General features: G+C 38.8%; 1 protein-coding gene across 1 annotated transcript in view; it reads left to right on the top strand.

Annotated features, from left to right (window-relative positions):
• kank3 (KN motif and ankyrin repeat domains 3) overlaps positions 1-19,216 on the top strand; it is a 90,506-nt gene extending 71,290 nt beyond the window's left edge. Inside the window, 3 exon segments of the mRNA XM_062028106.1 lie at positions 3,010-3,210; positions 8,599-8,700; positions 17,012-19,216. Of these exon segments, the coding sequence (XP_061884090.1) occupies positions 3,010-3,210; positions 8,599-8,700; positions 17,012-17,071 (363 nt within the window). The 3' untranslated portion in view covers positions 17,072-19,216.
• Positions 19,217-20,387: the final 1,171 nt, after the last annotated feature.

The raw sequence follows: 20,387 nt of genomic DNA, 5'->3' as shown, positions 1-20,387 counted from the left end.
CTGCAGTGGGCTAGTATATATAGAGCCACCCACACCAGTTTCAAATTAGTTGCCTAATTAATGAATTGGAAAGAAAATGTTATGACAGTAGCGTATGTGTGTGGCCGTGAGGTGAGTGACGTCAGTGAGTGTGTGGGCGATAGAAGAGAGGGAGCGGTAGCGTGAGTGCCGGCGGGGACTAGTTTGTTTTGTATTATTTTGTAGTTTATTGTCAAAATATACACTCCCATTGTCCACTTAAATATTTCCAAGATATTTCTTTATTCTTAGACAACGATTCCCTTCCGTGATTGGTCATTTCTATGGACACAGAAATGACGTCACCTAAAATTCCGTTTACGGCACATAGTAATGTCGTAATTCAGCTCTGAGTGTGACACTTAAGATTCAGTCCTACACTTCGCTGAAAGTGTGAGTAAGACGCTTGATAACTAACTTTTAAGTGCAGCTTTCAGCGAAGAATTTATTTACTCTTAAGTCAACTCTTAGCAGACTTCTTAGGAGTAATTCTAAGAAGCTTGATAAGTACGGCCCCTGGTGAGTATCTTCAGATTTATGTAGAAACAATTTTTTATTGGTACAGCCATAGCTTCTGCCTGTGCCACGACTACAGCATGTACCACAAAATATGCACAATTTGCTGTCACTTGTGACTTTATATGACAGGGCTAATGTTAGCATATGCACAGCTAAAACTTAAAAGAATATCTACGACTTACTGCAATGTGCTTTCTCTGGTTGGCCCTAGAATTCTTGGAGGCTGAAATGCGAACATTTCTACTGACACAGATGACAGCGCATGATATAATGTTCTTTTTCAATAAATATAACTATATAAATGTAGCAATTGGGATTAAACTCAATGCAACAAAGTAAAAGTACAAAATATTCAAGTAAAGTAAAAAATATGTTGCATCAAAGTTAGCTCGTTACTAAGTACCCACCTCTGCTATTACACCTGTGAGTCAAATGAGTCATCTTCGGCTCATCAAAAAAAAATGCCTAAAATATATGCCACTGCGTTCATTATGTGTATTGTCAGATTGAGACTTAAAAAAAAAAGACAAAAATGCGAGTTTATTTTGAGAGTGTTACTGTTCTACAAACAAATAGCACCAATTTGTGCAGCATTATGCAGTAGTTCCAACTGGAATAAAGTGTGAGGGGGCGCTATGAAATGTAAACTATAAAGGTATGCTATCATTGTGTATTACCAGAATATGGATTGTCTGATGATTAGTTCATTGCAGGTTAAATGTAATGAAGCAAATGAGTCAAGTGTGACAATGTTTTTAGTTTTATCTGTTCACATTTAATCGAGTTGCATGCAACAGACAGGCGCGCGAGTCATGAGACTGTCTGGCGTCGCTGCTTTAAATCTGATTACCAATACCATCTTGTTGTTCTGAGGAGCACAAAACAAAGCGTGCAGTGGAACTGAGAGAGAAGACTTTTTTTCCCCAGTTAAATACTCCGCCTCTGTATTTATGATTTTATATTTGAGAGCTCACATTACTGCCGTTCAAAAGGTGACTTGTTACAAAGATTGGGCTTTTTTAGTACAATGTAAAACCTTTCATGGTGATGTGTCAGAAAGAACAATGTTGTTAAAACGATCACAAATTTGATCAATCTGTAATCAATTTGTTTTGTATTAGGGGTGTAACATTTTATCCATAGATCGGTTTATTCCCCTAAATTTCAAGTATATCGATTTGTACTCGACAACTAAGCTTCTTTTTCGAAAGATAGTAGCCATCCAAGATCATTTTAAAATGGGATCGAGCGATTTTATCGACACTATAAAAAGGAAAACATTGGATTTAAGACCCGCAGACTTTATATGAAGTTTAGCACTTTTAATGATAAGGATGGTCAAACGTTAAGTCTGTACGTCCGTCACCAAAACAGAAATGTCAGATAGCTACGGTGGTCGTGGAAGGACATAAACGCAAACGCCACAAGACAATATCATAAATTACAACAAAATAACTGTCAGCTACAGCACAATTGAAAAACAACAACATGAAGCGAACAACTGGCAGCCAGAGAAAAGTAAATTCATCAGAAAGAAAAAGAAATAAGAGATGGATGGATGAAGGAGGCTATATAAATTAGGAAGTGAAGGACCAACACCATCAACAGGGATGAGGGGACATGCATGCTTACGCACACCTGGGACGCTGTCCTTCATCGGCGACGCTAGAGCAGAGAACAGATACTGTATGGTCATGTCGGGGAACTTTATTTAGCAGGTAAATTTACTTTTGAAATATTGGTTACTGTACTTCTATTAACATTTGCTCAAATGTTGAAAATATGAGCAGAAAAGGTTTCCTCTTTTTAATTTAACATAGTGTTGGTTGAACTTTATTCAAATAAATCAATTGTTGTTCACTTGCTTGTTTGTATCCATAATTCATTTATGCATAATTACCTTACAAGAATAACAGGAATTTAGTATATCCAGTATTTTTTTCACAGTCTCACTGCTTGAATTTTGTTTGCTAAAAAGTTACAGAATCGATTTTAACTCACTGTATCGTTCTAAAAAATATTGTCCCTGAATCATATCGGCAACCACAAACTCTGAACCAAATCGTTGTTAAAATGAATCGTTACACCCTATTTTGTAATAAACCTTTCTTATAACTTAAAATGCAAAAATGAAATGTGTATTTTAAAGACTTCAGCAAACGGCCCACAGGCTACACTTTGCCAGCCTGGTGAAATAATTGAACCAGTAATCGACAGAAGAGTGTCTCTGTTGGGTTTTCTTAGCACTTCTAGAAGTGATAAAGTTGGTTTACATGTTTTACGCATGCTGTAGTATACAAAACGCACACTCCCTGGGCTTGTGGTGGCGGATCTCCGCTCTTACTGGTCATTTACAAAAAAATATTAAAGTGCCCCCAGCCTTGTTTAATTTTTTTTATATGCGTTTATATGCGCTTGGTTGGAAAAACATCCCTTACGCTATGTAATATTTTAATTTCTCACCTTTTACAGGCCGGCCAGACAGCGCTGATGCTCGCTGTGAGTCACGGCCGTCAGGGGATGGTGGAGGCGCTCCTGGAGTGCGGCGCCGATGTTAACGTGCAGGACGACGAAGGCTCTACGGCGCTGATGTGCGCCAGCGAGCACGGCCGAGCTGAGATTGTCAAACTCCTCTTGGAGCAGCCTGGTTGCGACATCTCCATCGTTGATAATGTAAGACATGCAGCAGACTTTAAGTACCTCACTCGCACTGTACGCCTGCAACACACGTTATGTCATGTCACCATATTGTTTCTTTAATAGTTGTTGCCTCTATGTTGTTAAATGGTTATTAGCTATTATGGCTTTAACTGTACAACATTGTTGATTATCAAGGTTGAACTGTTGAGCTTTACTAGTACTCTCTTGGTGACAGCTAGAAACGGATCGTAAATCCTTGTTTTCTCTAGCAGAATGACTACTATTTGCTTTGGGTGTTTATTGACATAAAATGGCCAATTTGACTGGGGTCAAATACTAAATCAGTCCAATTTCTGGAGTGCTTTATCAATCATACTTGCACTGGATCAACCTAAACTTTGCATCAATTTTTTTTAATGACACAGTAAGAACAGTTGATTTTGAGTGGAAATCTGCAAAGTAGGTGAACTCAAACGTCTTGAGGTCTTTATTGGTCATCATTCTCACTGTCCATCCATAACAGTAAGAACACTACTTATTTTAACTAATGCCAACACTCTTTATATGTTACTGTAAGAATGCTTTTTAGTTTGAACTGCCTGCTTTTTTTTATTTTATTTTTTACCTAATCTTGAAACACCAGTCCTAAGTCCCTTTTCCAACACAGGAACTTTATTTTGGAACTATGCTCTTCTCGGTAGTTGCGCCCGAAATTAAGTTCCAGGCTGTTTTAAGTCTGGGTTTTTTTAAAGTTCTGTGATCTTTTAGGTGGGGTTTGCAGGACTGAACATATCTGATTGGATGCCTACTTTGAGTATTCAATCTTCTGAGCACGTATGAAAAGTCAACAGCTGTTTGGCGAGAGGTGGATGACTGATTAAGTCCAATTAAATCCTTGTTTCGACCACAGTGGCTTTACTTTTAGTGCACATTTTTATTTGCATGCGTTAATATTGCGTATATAGTGTGCTTCTTAACACACTTTATATGCAGCTGGTCTGCCAGAGAATAAGAAGACAAAGCAGGCGGGATCAGCGTTGCCAACTTAGCCCCTTTGTTTTCAGACCCCTCTATATTCTCTTTTTAAAAAGCGACTAGTGACTTTTTGTGCTCTCACTAGACACTTTTGGAGGGTCTTCCCATCAAAGCAGCGGTTGCTGTATTGACCTATTTGCTTTTCTTTTCATGATCATTGCTCAAATTTTGTCTTGCACAGCATCCATAAAAATGACATTCTAAGCCAGGGGTGTCCAAAGTGCGGCCCGGGGGCCATTTGCGGCCCGCAGCTAATTTTTTACCGGCCCGCCACACATTCTGGAAATACTATTGTAAAAAAATAAAAAAAACATTAAAAAAAGTGGAATGAGGTGAAATCTAATGAGAAAAAGTTGCAATGTTGACACAAAAGCTGCCATGCAGGCTGTTTTTTTTTCTTTTGTCTTTCTTCATTTTTCTTTTTTTGCCATTGCTCAAAAAAAAAAAATAATGACAAATAATCCATGTTATAATGAATTATTTTCAGGGCTCCAATTACTTCAAATATTTCACTTTAAAATGTTTTATGTGGTAAATATTGCATATATTGTGTAGTAGCCATATAAAAACATCAAAGTTTTCTTTGACAAAAGCACATAAAACAAACAAAATAATAGTTCCAGCATAAAATCGACAGATATATCTGAAGTTGATCTCGTAACTTAAGTGTTGAAAGTAAAAGAAAAACCTAATAAAAATGTATCACTTTATGAGTGGGGCACCTTTTGGATCCCAAATATATTTAGTGATTTTTTATTTATCTTTTCACTGTGATTACTCAAAAATATGAAAGAATTAAAATCAATGGTGTCCTGCATTATTGATCTTTTAGGGCTCTAATTACTAAATACTGCATATTTCAGTTCTACTACAAAAAAACTAAGTTGTTTTTGACAGAAAAGCCATAAAACATTTTTTTTAATTTGTATTACTTTATATCAACTTGAAGTTGATATAGAGATTTACTGTAAGCGTTAAATAATTAAAAATAAATAATAATCTGACTTATTTTTAACATTTTAATGACTGAGACCCGAGACCCCTAAAGGTAACATAAATCAAAAATGCATATATTTTGTTATGGTTTGAAAATGAAAAATATCAAAATGGCGCCCCATGCTTTAATTTTTCCGTGTGCGGCCCTAAGTGGAAATAGTTTGGACACCCCTGTTCTAAGCCAATAATGCAAATTTGTCTGCCATTTTTAAAGGTCAAGGTTAGGTTAAGTTTCCCTATAACGTTTGGGTTAGTTAATGCAGTTTAGGATAATTCTAAAATATATCTAACTTTTACAGTAGCAGGGTTGTCACAATACCAGAATTTCAGTTGTCAATTCCTCCTTCATTGCTGTTAACTGGTTTCAGACATGACCGCGATAAATTCTCGCAAAGTAGGAGTCATTATAAATTGAACTATTTTCTAAATATATTTTCCACATTATTGAGAGCCTTGTAGACATGGAATAAAACTCTTTAGTCACCTTAAGTTAAAGTTAAAGTACCAATGATTGTCACACACTAGGGGGGGTGAAAAATGTCCTCTGCATTTGACCTATCCCCTTGTTCATCCCCTGGGAGGGAATCATATTTTGGTGATTTAACCCCCAATTCCAACCCTTGATGCTGAGTGCCAAGCAGGGAGGTAATGGGTCCCATTTTTATAGTCTTTGGTATGACTCAGCCGGGGTTTGAACTCACAACCTACCGATCTCAGGGCGGACACTCTAACCCAGGGGTCGGGAGCCTTTTTGGCTGAAAGAGCCATGAAAGCCAAATATTTTAAAACGTATTTCCGTGAGAGCCATACTGTATAATATTCTTTAACTCTGAATACAACTAAATGCGTGCATTTTTAAGTAAGACCAACATTTTTAGAGTATAATAACTCTCTTTTTCGTTTTAATAACATTGCTATTCTGAAGGTAACCAATAATAAATAAAATACTTCTTACCATTAATGCTGCATAGTTTGACTGATGGCTTTGTATTCTGGTTGATACTTGGTTATTTTTATCACTGTGATGACCAGCGGAATTATTCATTACTTATCGTGTTAAGCAATGTCAGCTAGGATTTATCTGAGAGCCAGATGCAGTCATCAAAAGAGCCACATCTGGCTCTAGAGCCATAGGTTCCCTACCCCTGCTCTAACCACTAGACCACTGAGTAGGTTACACTATTTAATCCTTTAATTGTGCTGAGCCAATCAGTGGCCACGATACTTAACAGCTTGCTCAGATTAGTTTAATCTCATCTAGTGGCCAAAACCACTGTAGTATTGATATTTTTTAAATTTCTTTTAGTTTTTTATGCCTGAACATGCTTAATTTAGGGCAAATATTTTGAAGAATATGCTTAAAAAAACTAAATCTGCAATGTTGTAAAACCGCAATATTTGAAGCGTGATGTGACATGGGACAACTGTACCTATTCATTTCCACAATTCTCAATACTGCGATAAAAAGAAAAAAATGAACCCATGTACTTTTAATATAGCTTTTAAATCAAACATGATTTGCACATAATTCAAATGAGCTGTGGCTGCCAAAAGGCAACTATAAAAACAGCAGTTGCTTATAGCCTCTCAGTATATCAAAACATACAATACTGTGCTTAGAAATATGCTTACTGTATAAATAACAATTGTCAAATATTAAATATTAAGTTAGTTACAATCAAAATTTTCTAAATACAGCAGCATGCAACTTTCAAGTATATAAAACGAACAATAGTATTCTTAAACTACCACCATACTGAAATAGTATTGACTATGTACAGTGCATCCAGAAAGAGACATCCTGGATGAAAACTAACGCTTCCCATCCAAGCTGATGGAGCTTGAGAGGTGCTGCAAAGAGGAATGGGCGAAACTGCCCAAAAATAGGAGTGCCAAGTTTGTGGCATCGTATTCAAAAAAGGCTTGCGGCTGTAACTGCTGCCAAAGGTGCATCAACAAAGTATTGAGCAAAGGCTGTGAAAACTTCTGTACGTGTGATTTTTTTAAAATTTTAAATATATTTTGACTTTGTCATCATGATGTATTGTCTAGAATTTTGAGGACAAAAATATTTGGAATAAGGCTGTAGCATAACAAAATGTAAAAAAGTGAAGCGCTGTGAATACTTTCCAGATGCACTGTACATGCAAAGAAAATAGTGATAACAATGAAAATACAACTACTTCAAATCAAAGTATTGTGTACATATAATTTATTTTAAATTGTAATTTAAAAAAGAACACTGGAATTGTGTGTAGAATTTAAGACAAAAATGAATTTATTCCATTTTTGTTTAAGGCTGTAACATAAAATGTGGAAAAAGTGAAGCGCTTTGAATACTTTTCGGATGCACTGTAATTTCTCACGAAATAGGCTAAAATATACATTTAAATCTATTTGTTATTAGCATCAACATTTCGGCCTTTTATCGTTATGTCTTTTTTATAATGTGTTATGTCTTTTTGCTCAACTTAACCATTTTTGCTGTTTTTTTTTCTCATTTATTTAATTTTTTTTGCAAATGGCTCCCAGACCACACTTTGCCCTCCCGGTGAAAGAAAAGAACCAGTAGTGTTCAAAGTGTTGCCAAATGACAGAAGAGTGTCTCTAAGTTGCTGTCTTAGCACTTAATTGAAGTGACGAAGGCTGGGTTGTTAAGATACTAAGAAATGTAGTTCAAAGAGGATCGGCGTTTGTGATTGGCTTTGAAAGGCATTAATCAGTTATCACATACTTTTTCAAGAAAATCGTCCGGTACTGATCGGTGGCTGATTGATCGGCACAGCTCTAATTTTTTTTAACTTGGTATCAATAACTTTGACAATCCTAGAGTGTAGTATGTTCCTGTAGACATCATGACATCCATATGTCTGTAGCTGAATGTCGGCTTGTTCTGCTGCTGCACAGCCTTCTGGGTCATTGCGACAAAAACGTGCCTGTTGTGCTCACATCTGTGATTCAGGGGAAACAGTTCCTCACGGAACATTATTCACTTAGCTTCTTCCTACTCTTTGGTTTTCAGCACAGCATGGCAGGAACAGAACTCGTCCCCTCAGGGGATTATTTCAAATATCTTCTGTTCGCAGCGAACGACACACACGTCACAATTAGGGTTTAACCAGCTGACTTGTATTACATATTGAGATCTGAGTGCTTGACAAAAGACAGACGGACCAACATTTCAGTGCAGAGAGCCAGAATGAGTCAGCTGCTGCTGGATTTGTTTCATTACAGCACAGCTGGACTCGCAGTGGTGGGGAAACTCCACCCTCGCACAACTCCATTCACACAATGTGACAACACAGCACTACAGAGTTGATAGGTCTTCACCAACACACAACATCGCCATCTCAAATTGGAAATGAATTTGTTTTGGTTTCTTTTGTCCAGGACGGCAGCAATGCGCTGTCCATCGCACTGGAGGCGTCTCACAATGACACTGCTGTTCTGCTCTACGCCCATATGAACTATGCAAAACCTCAAGGTGCTATGGTGAGTCGTCTGTGTTGTTCAACACGCACACAATGTTGTCCAAAATCATTACATTTAATGCTTTAGTAAAAATTATCATGGTGATTTTATTAGGAATCCACTAAAATAGTACACTAAGTGTACAGTAGAGCGGTGTTTTTCTACCACTGTGCCACGGAACACTAGTGTGCCGTGAGATACAGTTTGGTGTGCCGTGGGAGATTATCTAATTTCACATTTTTGGGTTAAATTTTTTTTTTGCAAACCAGTAATTATAGTCTGCAAAGGATGTGTTGTTGTTGAGTGTCTAGAGCTCAGCAGAGTAACTGTGTAATACTCTTCCATATCAGTAGGTGGCAGCCGGTAGCTAATTGCTTTGTAAATGCAGGTAAAAAGGTGTCTAATGCTTAAACCAAAAATAAACAAAAGGTGAGTGCCCTTAAGAAAAGGCATTGAAGCTTAGGGAAGGCTATGCAGAACGAAACTAAAACTGAACTGACTACAAAGTAAACAAAAACAGAATGTTGGACAACAGCAAAGACTTACTGTGGAGCAAAGACGGCGTCCACAATGTACATCCGAACATGACATGACAATCAACAATGTCCCCACAAAGAAGGATAAAAACAACTGAAATATTCTTGATTGCTAAAACAAAGTAGATGCGGGAAATATAAGACATGAAAATACCAACAAAAGAGAAAAAGCCACTAAAATAGGAGCGCAAGACAAGAACTAAAACACTACACACAGGAAAACAGCAAAAAAGTCCAAATAAGTCAGGGTGTGATGTGACAGGTGGTGACAGTACACCTACTTTGAGACAAGAGCTATATTGATGCATGCTTGGTTATGCTTTAAAGTCATATCCAACAATTGCGACAACGACTTTTAACTGTCAACTGAGTTCATGATTTCTGCTGGTGGTGTGCCTCTGGATTTTTTCAACGCAAAAAATGTGCCTTGGCTCAAAAAAGGTTGAAAAACACTGCAGTAGAGAACTCAAATAGGCATGCTTTGCTGCCCTCTTGTGGCATTATCACACGTGTGCATTTGTTTCAGTCAAAAAAGCACATATTACTGGGGATGGATACATAGTACTAGGGGGGTATATCGTTAGAATTGTATCGATACGACACCCTTATGGATATTTATGGGTACTATATGTAATTTGCGGGAATAAAGATGTGAAAAAATGCATTTTAATTAGCGTTTATATTGAGAAGTTGAACACCAACATGATGTAGTGTAACATCTCAGCGGGGCAGTCTTTTATCAACAGCTGTTTTTTTTAAGTCTTAAACAAGTCAACTATGTGTGCAGTGCAAGGTGAAACGCAATTATGTCATCTTCTTGTCAAGAACACACAGATCCATCACTGTGTTTCTATTCAATAAGGGGCAAGCGGTAGGAAATGGATGGAAGGATGGACAATTACACTCAGCTGGAAATAATATTTATATATGGCATGAATGTGCAAAACACATACCTTTTACATGATGTATCAAATATATCATATAAATCAATACATTCATGTTATGTAGGTGTGCATTTTGTAACGATAGGAAATGTTATTCGTGTTTACGTTGCACACAGATTTAGTTGCGTGACGGACCGGAAGCCATATTGAGTGACAGTTGTATGTGTGTATATTATGTAAATAAAAAGAGTCAGTGAGAAAGTGTAATGCTTGATCGTCCAGTTTGTTTATAAATAAAGTTGGTATGGTATGGTATGGTAGTCTAGAGACAGAACGAACAAACACATTCAAATAAGATGTGTTGATGCCACGCAAACGTGGCGCAATGGAGTGATGTCAGACGGCAACTAGAGACCTGTCAGTCACCGCCGACGCAATATTGCTTCAAAGCAACTTTATGGGTTATTATATTACCTCAATTTTTCATTGATGGATTAATATTGAGTTTGAGTTTATTTCGAACATGCAAGCATACAACATGATACATCACAATTTCCAGTTTGTCTTTTCAACATGTTCGAAAAGGAGGAGGAAGAAGCAGAGCTTATTTAATCCCACCCCTTTTCTTTACATAACAGTTGCTAAAACCTTTGTTCACTTCCTGTTCTCAATTTATTCACAATATACTCCATAAGTAATCACAATAAAAATAAGTAAATAATACACGGTGAAGTAAGTTATATTTCATATGGTGAGATGAGTAAGATTATCTTGAAAATGAACGAATGGATGGATGAAATAAATTCAGAATGTTTATCATGGTTCTTCTTCTTTGTACTTTGTAAACACTTAAAGTTTGAAGAGTTTCTTGAAGTGGATCAAATTAGTACATTGTTTGATTGCTTTGCTTAATCCATTCCATAATTGAATTCCACATACTGATATACTGAAGGTCTTAAGTGTTGTACATGCATACAAATGTTTTAAATTAAAATTTTCTCTAAGATTATATTTCTCGTCTTTTTTTGAGAAGAATTGTTGTATATTCTTGGGTAGCAGGTTATAGTTTGCTTTGTGTATAATTTTAGCTGTTTGCAAATTCACTATGTCGTGGAATTTCAGTATTTTTTATTCAATAAATAAAGGGTTTGTATGTTCTCTATATCCAACATTATGTATTATTCTAACTGATCTTTTTTGTAACACCGTTAATGAAGTGTACTTTTGTAGTTGATTCCCCATGTTTCTACACATGAACTCAGATATGGTAACACTATTGTGCCTGTGGATTGTTGGATCGCAAGGAGGACGGTTGATAAAATGCGGCTGTGACTCGTCATGAGTAAAGTGCGTTCATTTCAAACTGACACAGCGTGCATGACTTTAAAGAAAATTTGAGGAGGAAAAATTGTGTTACAAACTTTTCTGTGGTGTTGCTTCCTTATTTGTCATTATTCAAAGCTACTTTTAACGTGTAGCAGTGGCAGCTGAACTAAATCAGAATCAGAATAGTTTTATTGCCATTGTTTGAGAACGGGTTCACAAACTAGGAATTTTTCTTGGTGCAAACGTGCGACATAAAACACATATAACACATATTTGGTATAAAAAGAGCTGTGACTGAGCTATCAGATAGACTTAGAAGGGATTCAAGGAATTCAAGGAGCTGCTGTTAGGAGTTCTTGTTCATTTGCCTGATGGCCGAGGGGGAAAAACTGTTCAGGTGGCGGGAGGTGTGGGTCTGGATGGAGCGTAGTCTCCTGCCTGAGGGGAGAGGGGAGAATAGCGTGTGTCCAGGGTGAGAAGAGTCAGCTGTGATCCGACCCACACGCCTCCTGGTCCTGGAGGAGAACAAGTCCTGGAGGGATGGGAGCTTGCAGCCAATCACCTTCTCCGCAGCATGTACGATGCGTTGCAGTCTATTCTTATCCTGGACTGTGGCGCCGGGGAACCACACTGTGATGGAGGAGGTCAGGATGGACTCTATGATGGCTGAGTAAAACTGCACCAGCATCTCTGTCGGCACCTTAAGTTTCCTCAGCTGCCGCAGGAAGTACATCCTCTGCTGGGCCTTCTTGATGAGGGAGCTGATGGTCAGCTCCCACTTGAGGTCCTGGGTGATGGTGGTGCCCAAGAAACGGAAGGAGTCCACAATGGGGACGGGGGTGGGAGAGTCAATCAGGGTGAGGGGGGATGGTGGGGCTGTGACTTTCCTGAAGTCCATGATCATCTCCACTGTTTTCTGGGCATTCAGCTCCAGTTTGTTGAGGCTGCACCAGGACGTCAGCCGGTCCACCTCTCTCCTGTAGGCGCACTCATCGCCATTCGAGATAAGCCCGATGAGGGTGGTGTCATCTGCAAACTTGAGCAATTTTACAGATTGGTGACTGGAGGTGCAGCAGTTTGTATACAGGGAGAAGAGCCAGGGGGAGAGTACACAGCCCTGAGGAGTACCAGTGTTTGGGGTTCGACTGTCCGAGACAATCTTCCCCAGCCTTACGTGCTGTCTTCGGTCTGTCAGGAAGTCATTAATCCAACTGCAGAGGGAGTCGGGCACGCTGAGCTGGTAGAGCTTGTCTCGTAGCAGTCCAGGGAGGATGGTGTTGAAGGCAGAGCTGAAGTCCACAAACAGGTTCCTACTGTAGGTTCCTGGGGAGTCCAGAGGCTCCAGGATGAAGTGGAGGGCCAGGTTCACTGCATCATCCACAGACCTGTTGGCTCTGTAGGCGAACTGCAGTGGGTCCAGGAGGGGGGCGGTGATGTCCTTGAGGTGGGGCAGGACCAAGCGCTCAAAGGACTTCATGACCACAGACGTCAGCGCGACCGGCCTGTAGTCATTTAGTCCTGTGATCCGTGCTTTCTTGGGGACAGGGACAATGGTAGAGGTCTTAAAGCAGGACGGCACGCGGCATAGCTCCAGAGAGGTGTTAAAAATGTCAGTGAAGACAGGAGCCAGCTGGTCCACACAGTGTCTGAGAGTGGAGGGGGAGACACCATCCGGCCCGGGGGCCTTCCGCGTATTCAGCTTCAAGAACTGCCGGCGTACATCCTCTTCTTTGATGGAGAGGGTCTTTACAGTCTTATTGTGTTTTTGGAGTCCTGTGATGTCATTGGAGTCCTTTGAGTCCTTTAACTCCTTTAATGATGTGCTGGCATTGGTGGGGAGGGTGATGGTGGGGGGAGCATGGCTTTGATGAGCTGAAGGCCGTTCATGACGACAGTAATGTGTGTTGAGGCCCTGAGCGAGAATCTGGTCATTCAGGGCCTGGGGGGTTTTGGGCTTATAGTTCGTAAGGGCCCTTAAACCTCTCCAAACTGCCGCAGAATCATTGGAGCGGAACTGTTCCTGTAGACGGTTAGAGTACACAGATTTAGCTTTCTCCACTTCCCTGGTGAAGTGGTACTTCGCTTCTCTGTATGTACTTCGGTCCCCGCTTCTCCACGCAGCCTCCTTCTTCTTGCGCAGCTGTCGGAGCTTGGGTGTGAACCAGGGCTTGTCGTTGTTATAACAAACCCTGGTGCGCGTTGGAATGATGCGCGCCTCATTGAACTGTATGTATGAGGTCACAGTGTCCGTATACTCGTCCAGATTGTTCGTGGCCGCTCCAATTGCCTCCCAGTCTGTCGTTTCCCAACAAGCACGCAACTCGTCCACAGACTCGGCGGTGAAACACTTAATGTTCCTCATAACAGGTTTAGCCAGTTTCAGTCTCTGTCTGTATGAAGGGATTAAGTGCACCATCACGTGATCTGATAGTCCAAGAGCAGCGCGCGGGACTGCATGAAAAGCCTTGCTCAATGTAGTGTAGCAGTGATCCAGCGTGTTCTCCTCTCTGGTTGGGCATTTAATAAACTGTCTATACTTTGGTAATTCCTGGCTCAAATTTCCCTTGTTAAAGTCACCAAGCACGATAACAAGAGAGTCAGGAAAAGACCGTTCCACATGTAAGATCTGTCCTGCGAGCGCGCGCTGAGCGTCACGCACGTCCGCGCCGGGCGGGATGTAAACAGCCACGAGGATGAATGAAACAATCTCACGCGGCTTACAGTGGATGAATAAATATTCCAGAGAAGAAGAACAATGTTTAAAAATGGCTGTCACGTCTGTGCACCAGCTATTGTTGATAAAGAAGCATAGTCCCCCGCCTCTTTTTTTGCCAGAGAGCGCCGCGTCTCGGTCCGCGCGGAGGAGATGAAAGCCCTCCAGTTGAAGCGCGCTGTCCGGGACACTTGCGCTCAGCCAAGTCTCCGTGAAACACAACACACATGATGATGAGAAGTCCTTGTTCCTTCTCATCAGCAACGCTAGCTCGTCCATCTTGTTGGCAAGTGAGCGGACGTTGGAGAGGAAGATGCCTGGTAGAGGCGTGCGTAATCCCCGTCCGCGAAGACGGACAAGTGCGCCCGCTCGCTTTCCTCTTCGGTACGGTTTCCCTCTTTTGAGCACAGAATGGACCAAATCCGCAGCTGACGCTAAGATGACCGGTAACAAGTCCATAGGGATGGTGGATCTGATGTTCAGTAGCTCTTCACGGGTGTAAGAGCACCCGGAAACACAATTTATGTACAAAAACAAACAAAACAGAGCGCACGAAAGCACCGAGGCAGCCTTCATCGGCGCTATGATGAATACAATCAAATGTGACAGCGTGTCATAATCCCGGGGGGTCAGCTGGAACAAAAAAAACACAGAAAGCTGTATCATTAGTCCAAAATCTTTACGGTCCTCACAGACCGACCTATTTAGGAACCGGTATCAAAAAATACCGGTACTCGGTATACATCCCTACAGAGTACCGGTAATTCTTGGTACTGGTTCCTAAATGAGTCGGTCAGGAAGGACCGTTACGACTCCAAACAAATGATACAGCTATCGGTATTTTTTTTAATTCAACTGATCGTTGTCATTATGACACGCGGTCTGTCACATTTACTTCAGCTGCTACGCATAAGAAATCAGTTTGGAATAATTACATATCATGAAGCAACACCACACTAGTTTGTAACAATATTTCCTCCTTAAAAGTCCCTCAAAGTAACGCACGCTAAGAAGAGTTGGTGTCAGTTTGAAGTGACTGTTTTACTCACTACCGCCGCTACCATGTTTCAGTGATCCAGTAATCTACAGGCCAATATTAATCCACTGAAAAAAGTAAAACATTTTATTAATATAATTATTCATAGAGTTGCGTTGAATCAATATAGCATCCGCTGACAGTTTTCTAGTCGACATCTGATGTCACTCACTTTCAGTTTGTTCTGTCTCTTGACTCTACAACCTGGACGATCGAGCATATTTCAGACTATAGGGCACCTACAGTGAGCGAACTCGTCCAAAAGATGGCGCCATAGCACAAATAATAACACACTTTTTCAGTCTCTGTGTTGCGGTTACTACTATGTAAATGTGTTGTATACAAAACATTATGGCAGTTAACGAAGAAAAATCCAGAGATTCGCTGCGCCTTTGTATAATCCGCAGGGTTCAAAGCTTGGGAAAAAAGTAGCGTTTTATAGTCAGGAATACATAGTACTTATTACCCTTGATCTCTAAGTCTTTTTAATTATATGGTACACACTACACAGACATCAGTAGCTGTCGACACTCTATATGGCCTCCTGTCCGTCACACAAATACGTCCGTGTGCAACATAAACACAAACAATTCCTATTGTTACAAAATGCACACCCACCTAACATGTGCGATATACCACTGATTTTCTTTCCGATACCAAGTAAAATTCAGGCTGATATTGATCTGATACCGATACTTTGTGCAAATATACCCAATGTGTTTGCTTAAATTGAAAAAGTTTTGTATTTTTAAATAACATATGTAATGTAATGCAATGAGAAGAAGCTGAACATTTTAAAATAATAATAATATGCTTAGTCACCTGTAACATAAAGTTATGTCTTTAAATATATATATTTGTTTTTAGCATTTAAAAAATATATATATATATATAAAAATGGCACCCCCCTACTTGAATTTTTAGTATGCGGCTCATGGTGGAGAAAGTTTAGACACCCCTGAACTAAAGTATTAAAAGCACTCAAAATGTTAATAAAATAAGCTTACTTTTGTGTAGTTCGGTAATTTAAAAAAAATAATAATTTGAAAAATTACAACCATAATAAAAACTTTTGAATGTGTAACTGAACATTAATATTTTGCACATTATTAATATTCTATTCTTACATGGGGGAAAAAACTCTATGTAATGAGAAAAAGCAAACATGTTGTAAGTAACAACAATATAGTTAGTTACTGTATTACGTATAATACAAAGCTGACTATCTGTTTTACTTTTTTTTTTCTTTAATAATAAAATATCAATATGGCCCCCGCATACTTTGACCTTTCTGTATGCAGCCCTTGGTGGAAAAAGTTTGGCCACCCCTAAACTAAAGTATCAAAAGTATTGATATTAGACCATAAAAATCTGGTATTGGCGGTATCAATATTTCAGTATCGATCCGCACATCACTCATTTCCAGCTGAGTGTAATTGTAATTAATAGAAACACAGCGATGGATCAGTGTGGTCTTTACAAGATGATGACATAACTTGCACTGCAGCCATAGTTGCCTTGTTTAAGACTTAAAAAGCAGGTGCTGATACAAAACTTGATGTTGTACAACCTTGTGTGCTAATAAAAATGGTAATAAAAATGCATTTTTATAGTACATATACATACATACCGGTATCAATATTGGTATCATTATCGATAAAATCCTAGCGATATACATCCCTACATATTACTCACATATTTATGGAACTATTGCCAGTTTCCTATTACAAACTGGACCTAAAGGTACATTTTAAAATGTACAAATGACATGTAGTACACAGAATATTGCTTTCCATCTTTGCAGTTACCCTTAATACTTCTTTCACACATCATTCAGGGGAGTCCAACGGCTCAGCGGAGTCCACCCAGCACCCACAAGTCCTGGCCTGCAGAGTGACGTGACCCCACTACAACAGCATACAATAATAACTGGATCTGGGCTGTGATAAGCTCCACTGGATTTTCCCTAAATATAAAATGTATTTATATATTGTAATATGTCCTGCATTCAAAGTATTGTTAATATGAGAATATTATTTTTCCATAGAGAGTATTCAGGTTGTTTATGTCCTTGACTAATGAACTTCTGCTTTGACTGTAAATGGAGCTTACGTGTTATTTGCACCCCACTAACATTGTATACTGAAACTATATATTCTACTCTAATAATAATTGTCATTATGTATCCAAATATTAAGTTATTATATTCAGTGCCCATTTCAACTGAAACAGAAATTCCCTCAGAAATGACACGAATGCCTAAGAAAACATGAGCCTATCGTAGCAATTTCCAGATAAAATAAAGACTATGTTGCTGGCCAATAGAAAAAAAATTTAAAAAGGCATATTTGCTTTTATCTATAATACAAAGAAAATGTTTTTGTTTTAACACTTTTGTAACCTTAAGATTGACTACCACACTTACTACTCTTAGGGTCCAAAAGCTCAAAACATTGATATATTTTTTACTTTTAAACTTTGAAATATTTTAATTACTTCATATCAATCTATTGACATAGGGTTTTTTAGGTTTTATAGCCTTTTTGTCAAAAATATTTTTTTATGTAATGGTAATGTGTGAAATATGCAATATTTAAAAAAATTGCAGAGTGGAATATTTTAGGTTTGGCAATTACAGCCTTGAATAGGTCAATGACTCATGACATTGATTTTGATACAGTAGACAAAAAAGAAGAATATTTGCACAGTGCCTCATGAGCTAGATAGGAGCGAGAAGTCTGAGTTTATTAAGTTCACACAAGTCTTTTATAACTGTCCAATATAATTTATCGCATTTCAGCGGTTTAATGGCAGTTAACTCATTTACGCTAATCAAATCTCTGAGAATTATGCTCATGGTTTTCTGACGCAATGACACCAAAACACAATTTTACGGTTTTATAATAGTTGAGAATGAGATTAATTTGGTTTTCATGAAAAAAGCTTAAATGATATACCAGAATTAGTCTGTTACAAAATATCAATTATAATGGGAGTCTATGGGGCTGAAAGAGTTCTTCAGAGAAAGTGTGTATACTTTGTTTGTATCCTGTTCTAACTACATTGCTATCAAAAACAATGCAATTATATTAAAACACGTGGATAACTCCCTGGCTAATTTCAGACAGTTAACCTAATTGAACAAGCACATCACATAAGGAACACATGTAATGTGCGTCTTGGGCCTGAGAGGTCCCCAACTGACTGACAATGTTTAGTAAATGTGGAGGCGACGCCATTGCATGTCCCCAAAGGGTTGAACATTTTGAAGTCAGGCTTCTATTTACGCTGCTGTGGATGTTTGAACAAGCAAGACATATATACAAAATATATTTTTGCAATAATTTGTGTCATTGCATACTGTCCAGCATAGACTTGGATTTCTTTAGTTCCACATTTTACATACGATTTGAGGTTTTTGCTTACATTTTACGAGTTGCAAAGCTGCACAATTGTCATTTCTAATGTGATTTTTTTTCAAAGTAAGCTACATTTACTCAAGTCCTCACATCATGTTCTAATGTCTAATGAGATGCAGATAATATTTTTCGAAGTGTGCTTCCATAAACTCTACTCTGTTAAAATGATGACTTGTGTTGACTAAGCGAGTCTAACAATCCTCTTCCCCAGCAGGCACAAGACATTGATACAATGTTGATTATACGTGTTTTTTTAAAACTGACTTCTGAACAATGTTGCAAAATAGTTGTATTTTTAAATTGAGACAACGTTGATGTCTATTGTTGCATCCACGTTGTTGGTTGGGATATGACAAAATTTCAATGGTCAAATCTTAAGTCAGAACCCAACATTGATTAAACGCCGTCAAAAAGCATGTTGTTCCAAAGTTAAGTTTGAGTTGCTAAACATCAGGACCTAATTCAACAAGTTCTCAACGTTGTTTTAATGTCTTGTGCTTGCTGGGTTTATCCTGCCTTAATCACCTTCACTGTTTGCACTAACCATCTAATAAAACATACCAATAAACAGCAGATTACTGATTTCTGTTTTAAAAAACCCAAAACATTCTGCAAATTGTTTCATTTTCTTCAGGTCTACAGTATGTACTGAATAAGAATAAATCATTTGCTAGTTGGCCTTATGAGTATGTCTGTTGACAGTCATATTTCATTGATGACCATGTGTTGATATGTTATTAAGCCACAAGAAATGCCCGGTAAGGTAGTTGCAAGAAACAAAACAAACAAACATTTCATTAAAAATGATAATACAGCATGTAGTCACGGATGCCTTGTGACAGTCACCAAGCTAAAGCTTGAAACACTGCTTTTATGTTAGCGTTCCTACTTTTATTTTGAAATATTCAATTTACTTGTGTGCTTTAATAGCAGGTATACGCAATTTTAGGTGGCCACTACTACCAGTTGCAAACCTCGAGCTATGCTTTGCCTTTTAAACTATTCTAAGCTGGGCAGTAAGAGAAATGCCAACAACGCTAGTAGTGAATAGCACCTTGCAAGATAGCACCAAGTACTGGAAACTATCCACAAACCCCGTTTCCATATGAGTTGGGAAATTGTCTTAGATGTAAATATAAACGGAATACAGTGATTTGCAAATCATTTTCAACCCATATTCAGTTGAATATGCTACAAAGACAACATATTTGATGTTCAAACTGATAAACAATTTTTTTTTTGCAAATAATCATTAACTTTAGAATTTGATGCCAGCAACACGTGACAAAGAAGTTGGGAAAGGTGGCAATAAATACTGATAAAGTTGAGGAATGCTCATCAAACACTTATTTGGAACATCCCACAGGTGAACAGGCAAATTGGGAACAGGTGGGTGCCATGATTGGATATAAAAGTAGATTCCATGAAATGCTCAGTCATTCACAAACAAGGATGGGGCGAGGGTCACCACTTTGTCAACAAATGCGTGAGCAAAAGGGATTTCACCATCTACGGTCCGTAATATCATCAAAGGGTTCAGAGAATCTGGAGAAATCACTGCACGTAAGCAGCTAAGCCCGTGACCTTTGATCCCTCAGGCAGTACTGCATCAACAAGCGACATCAGTGTGTAAAGGATATCACCACATGGGCTCAGGAACACTTGAGAAACCCACTGTCAGTAACTACAGTTGGTCGCTACATCTGTAAGTGCAAGTTAAAACTCTCCTATGCAAGGCGAAAACTGTTTATCAACAACACCCACAAACGCTGTCGGCTTCGCTGGGCCTGAGCT

This window comes from Entelurus aequoreus, linkage group LG19, assembly GCF_033978785.1.
Source record: "Entelurus aequoreus isolate RoL-2023_Sb linkage group LG19, RoL_Eaeq_v1.1, whole genome shotgun sequence".
NCBI lineage: Eukaryota > Metazoa > Chordata > Actinopteri > Syngnathiformes > Syngnathidae > Entelurus > Entelurus aequoreus.
The sequence above is the reverse complement of the archived record's forward strand: the minus strand, read 5'-3'. Positions and strand labels throughout refer to the sequence as shown.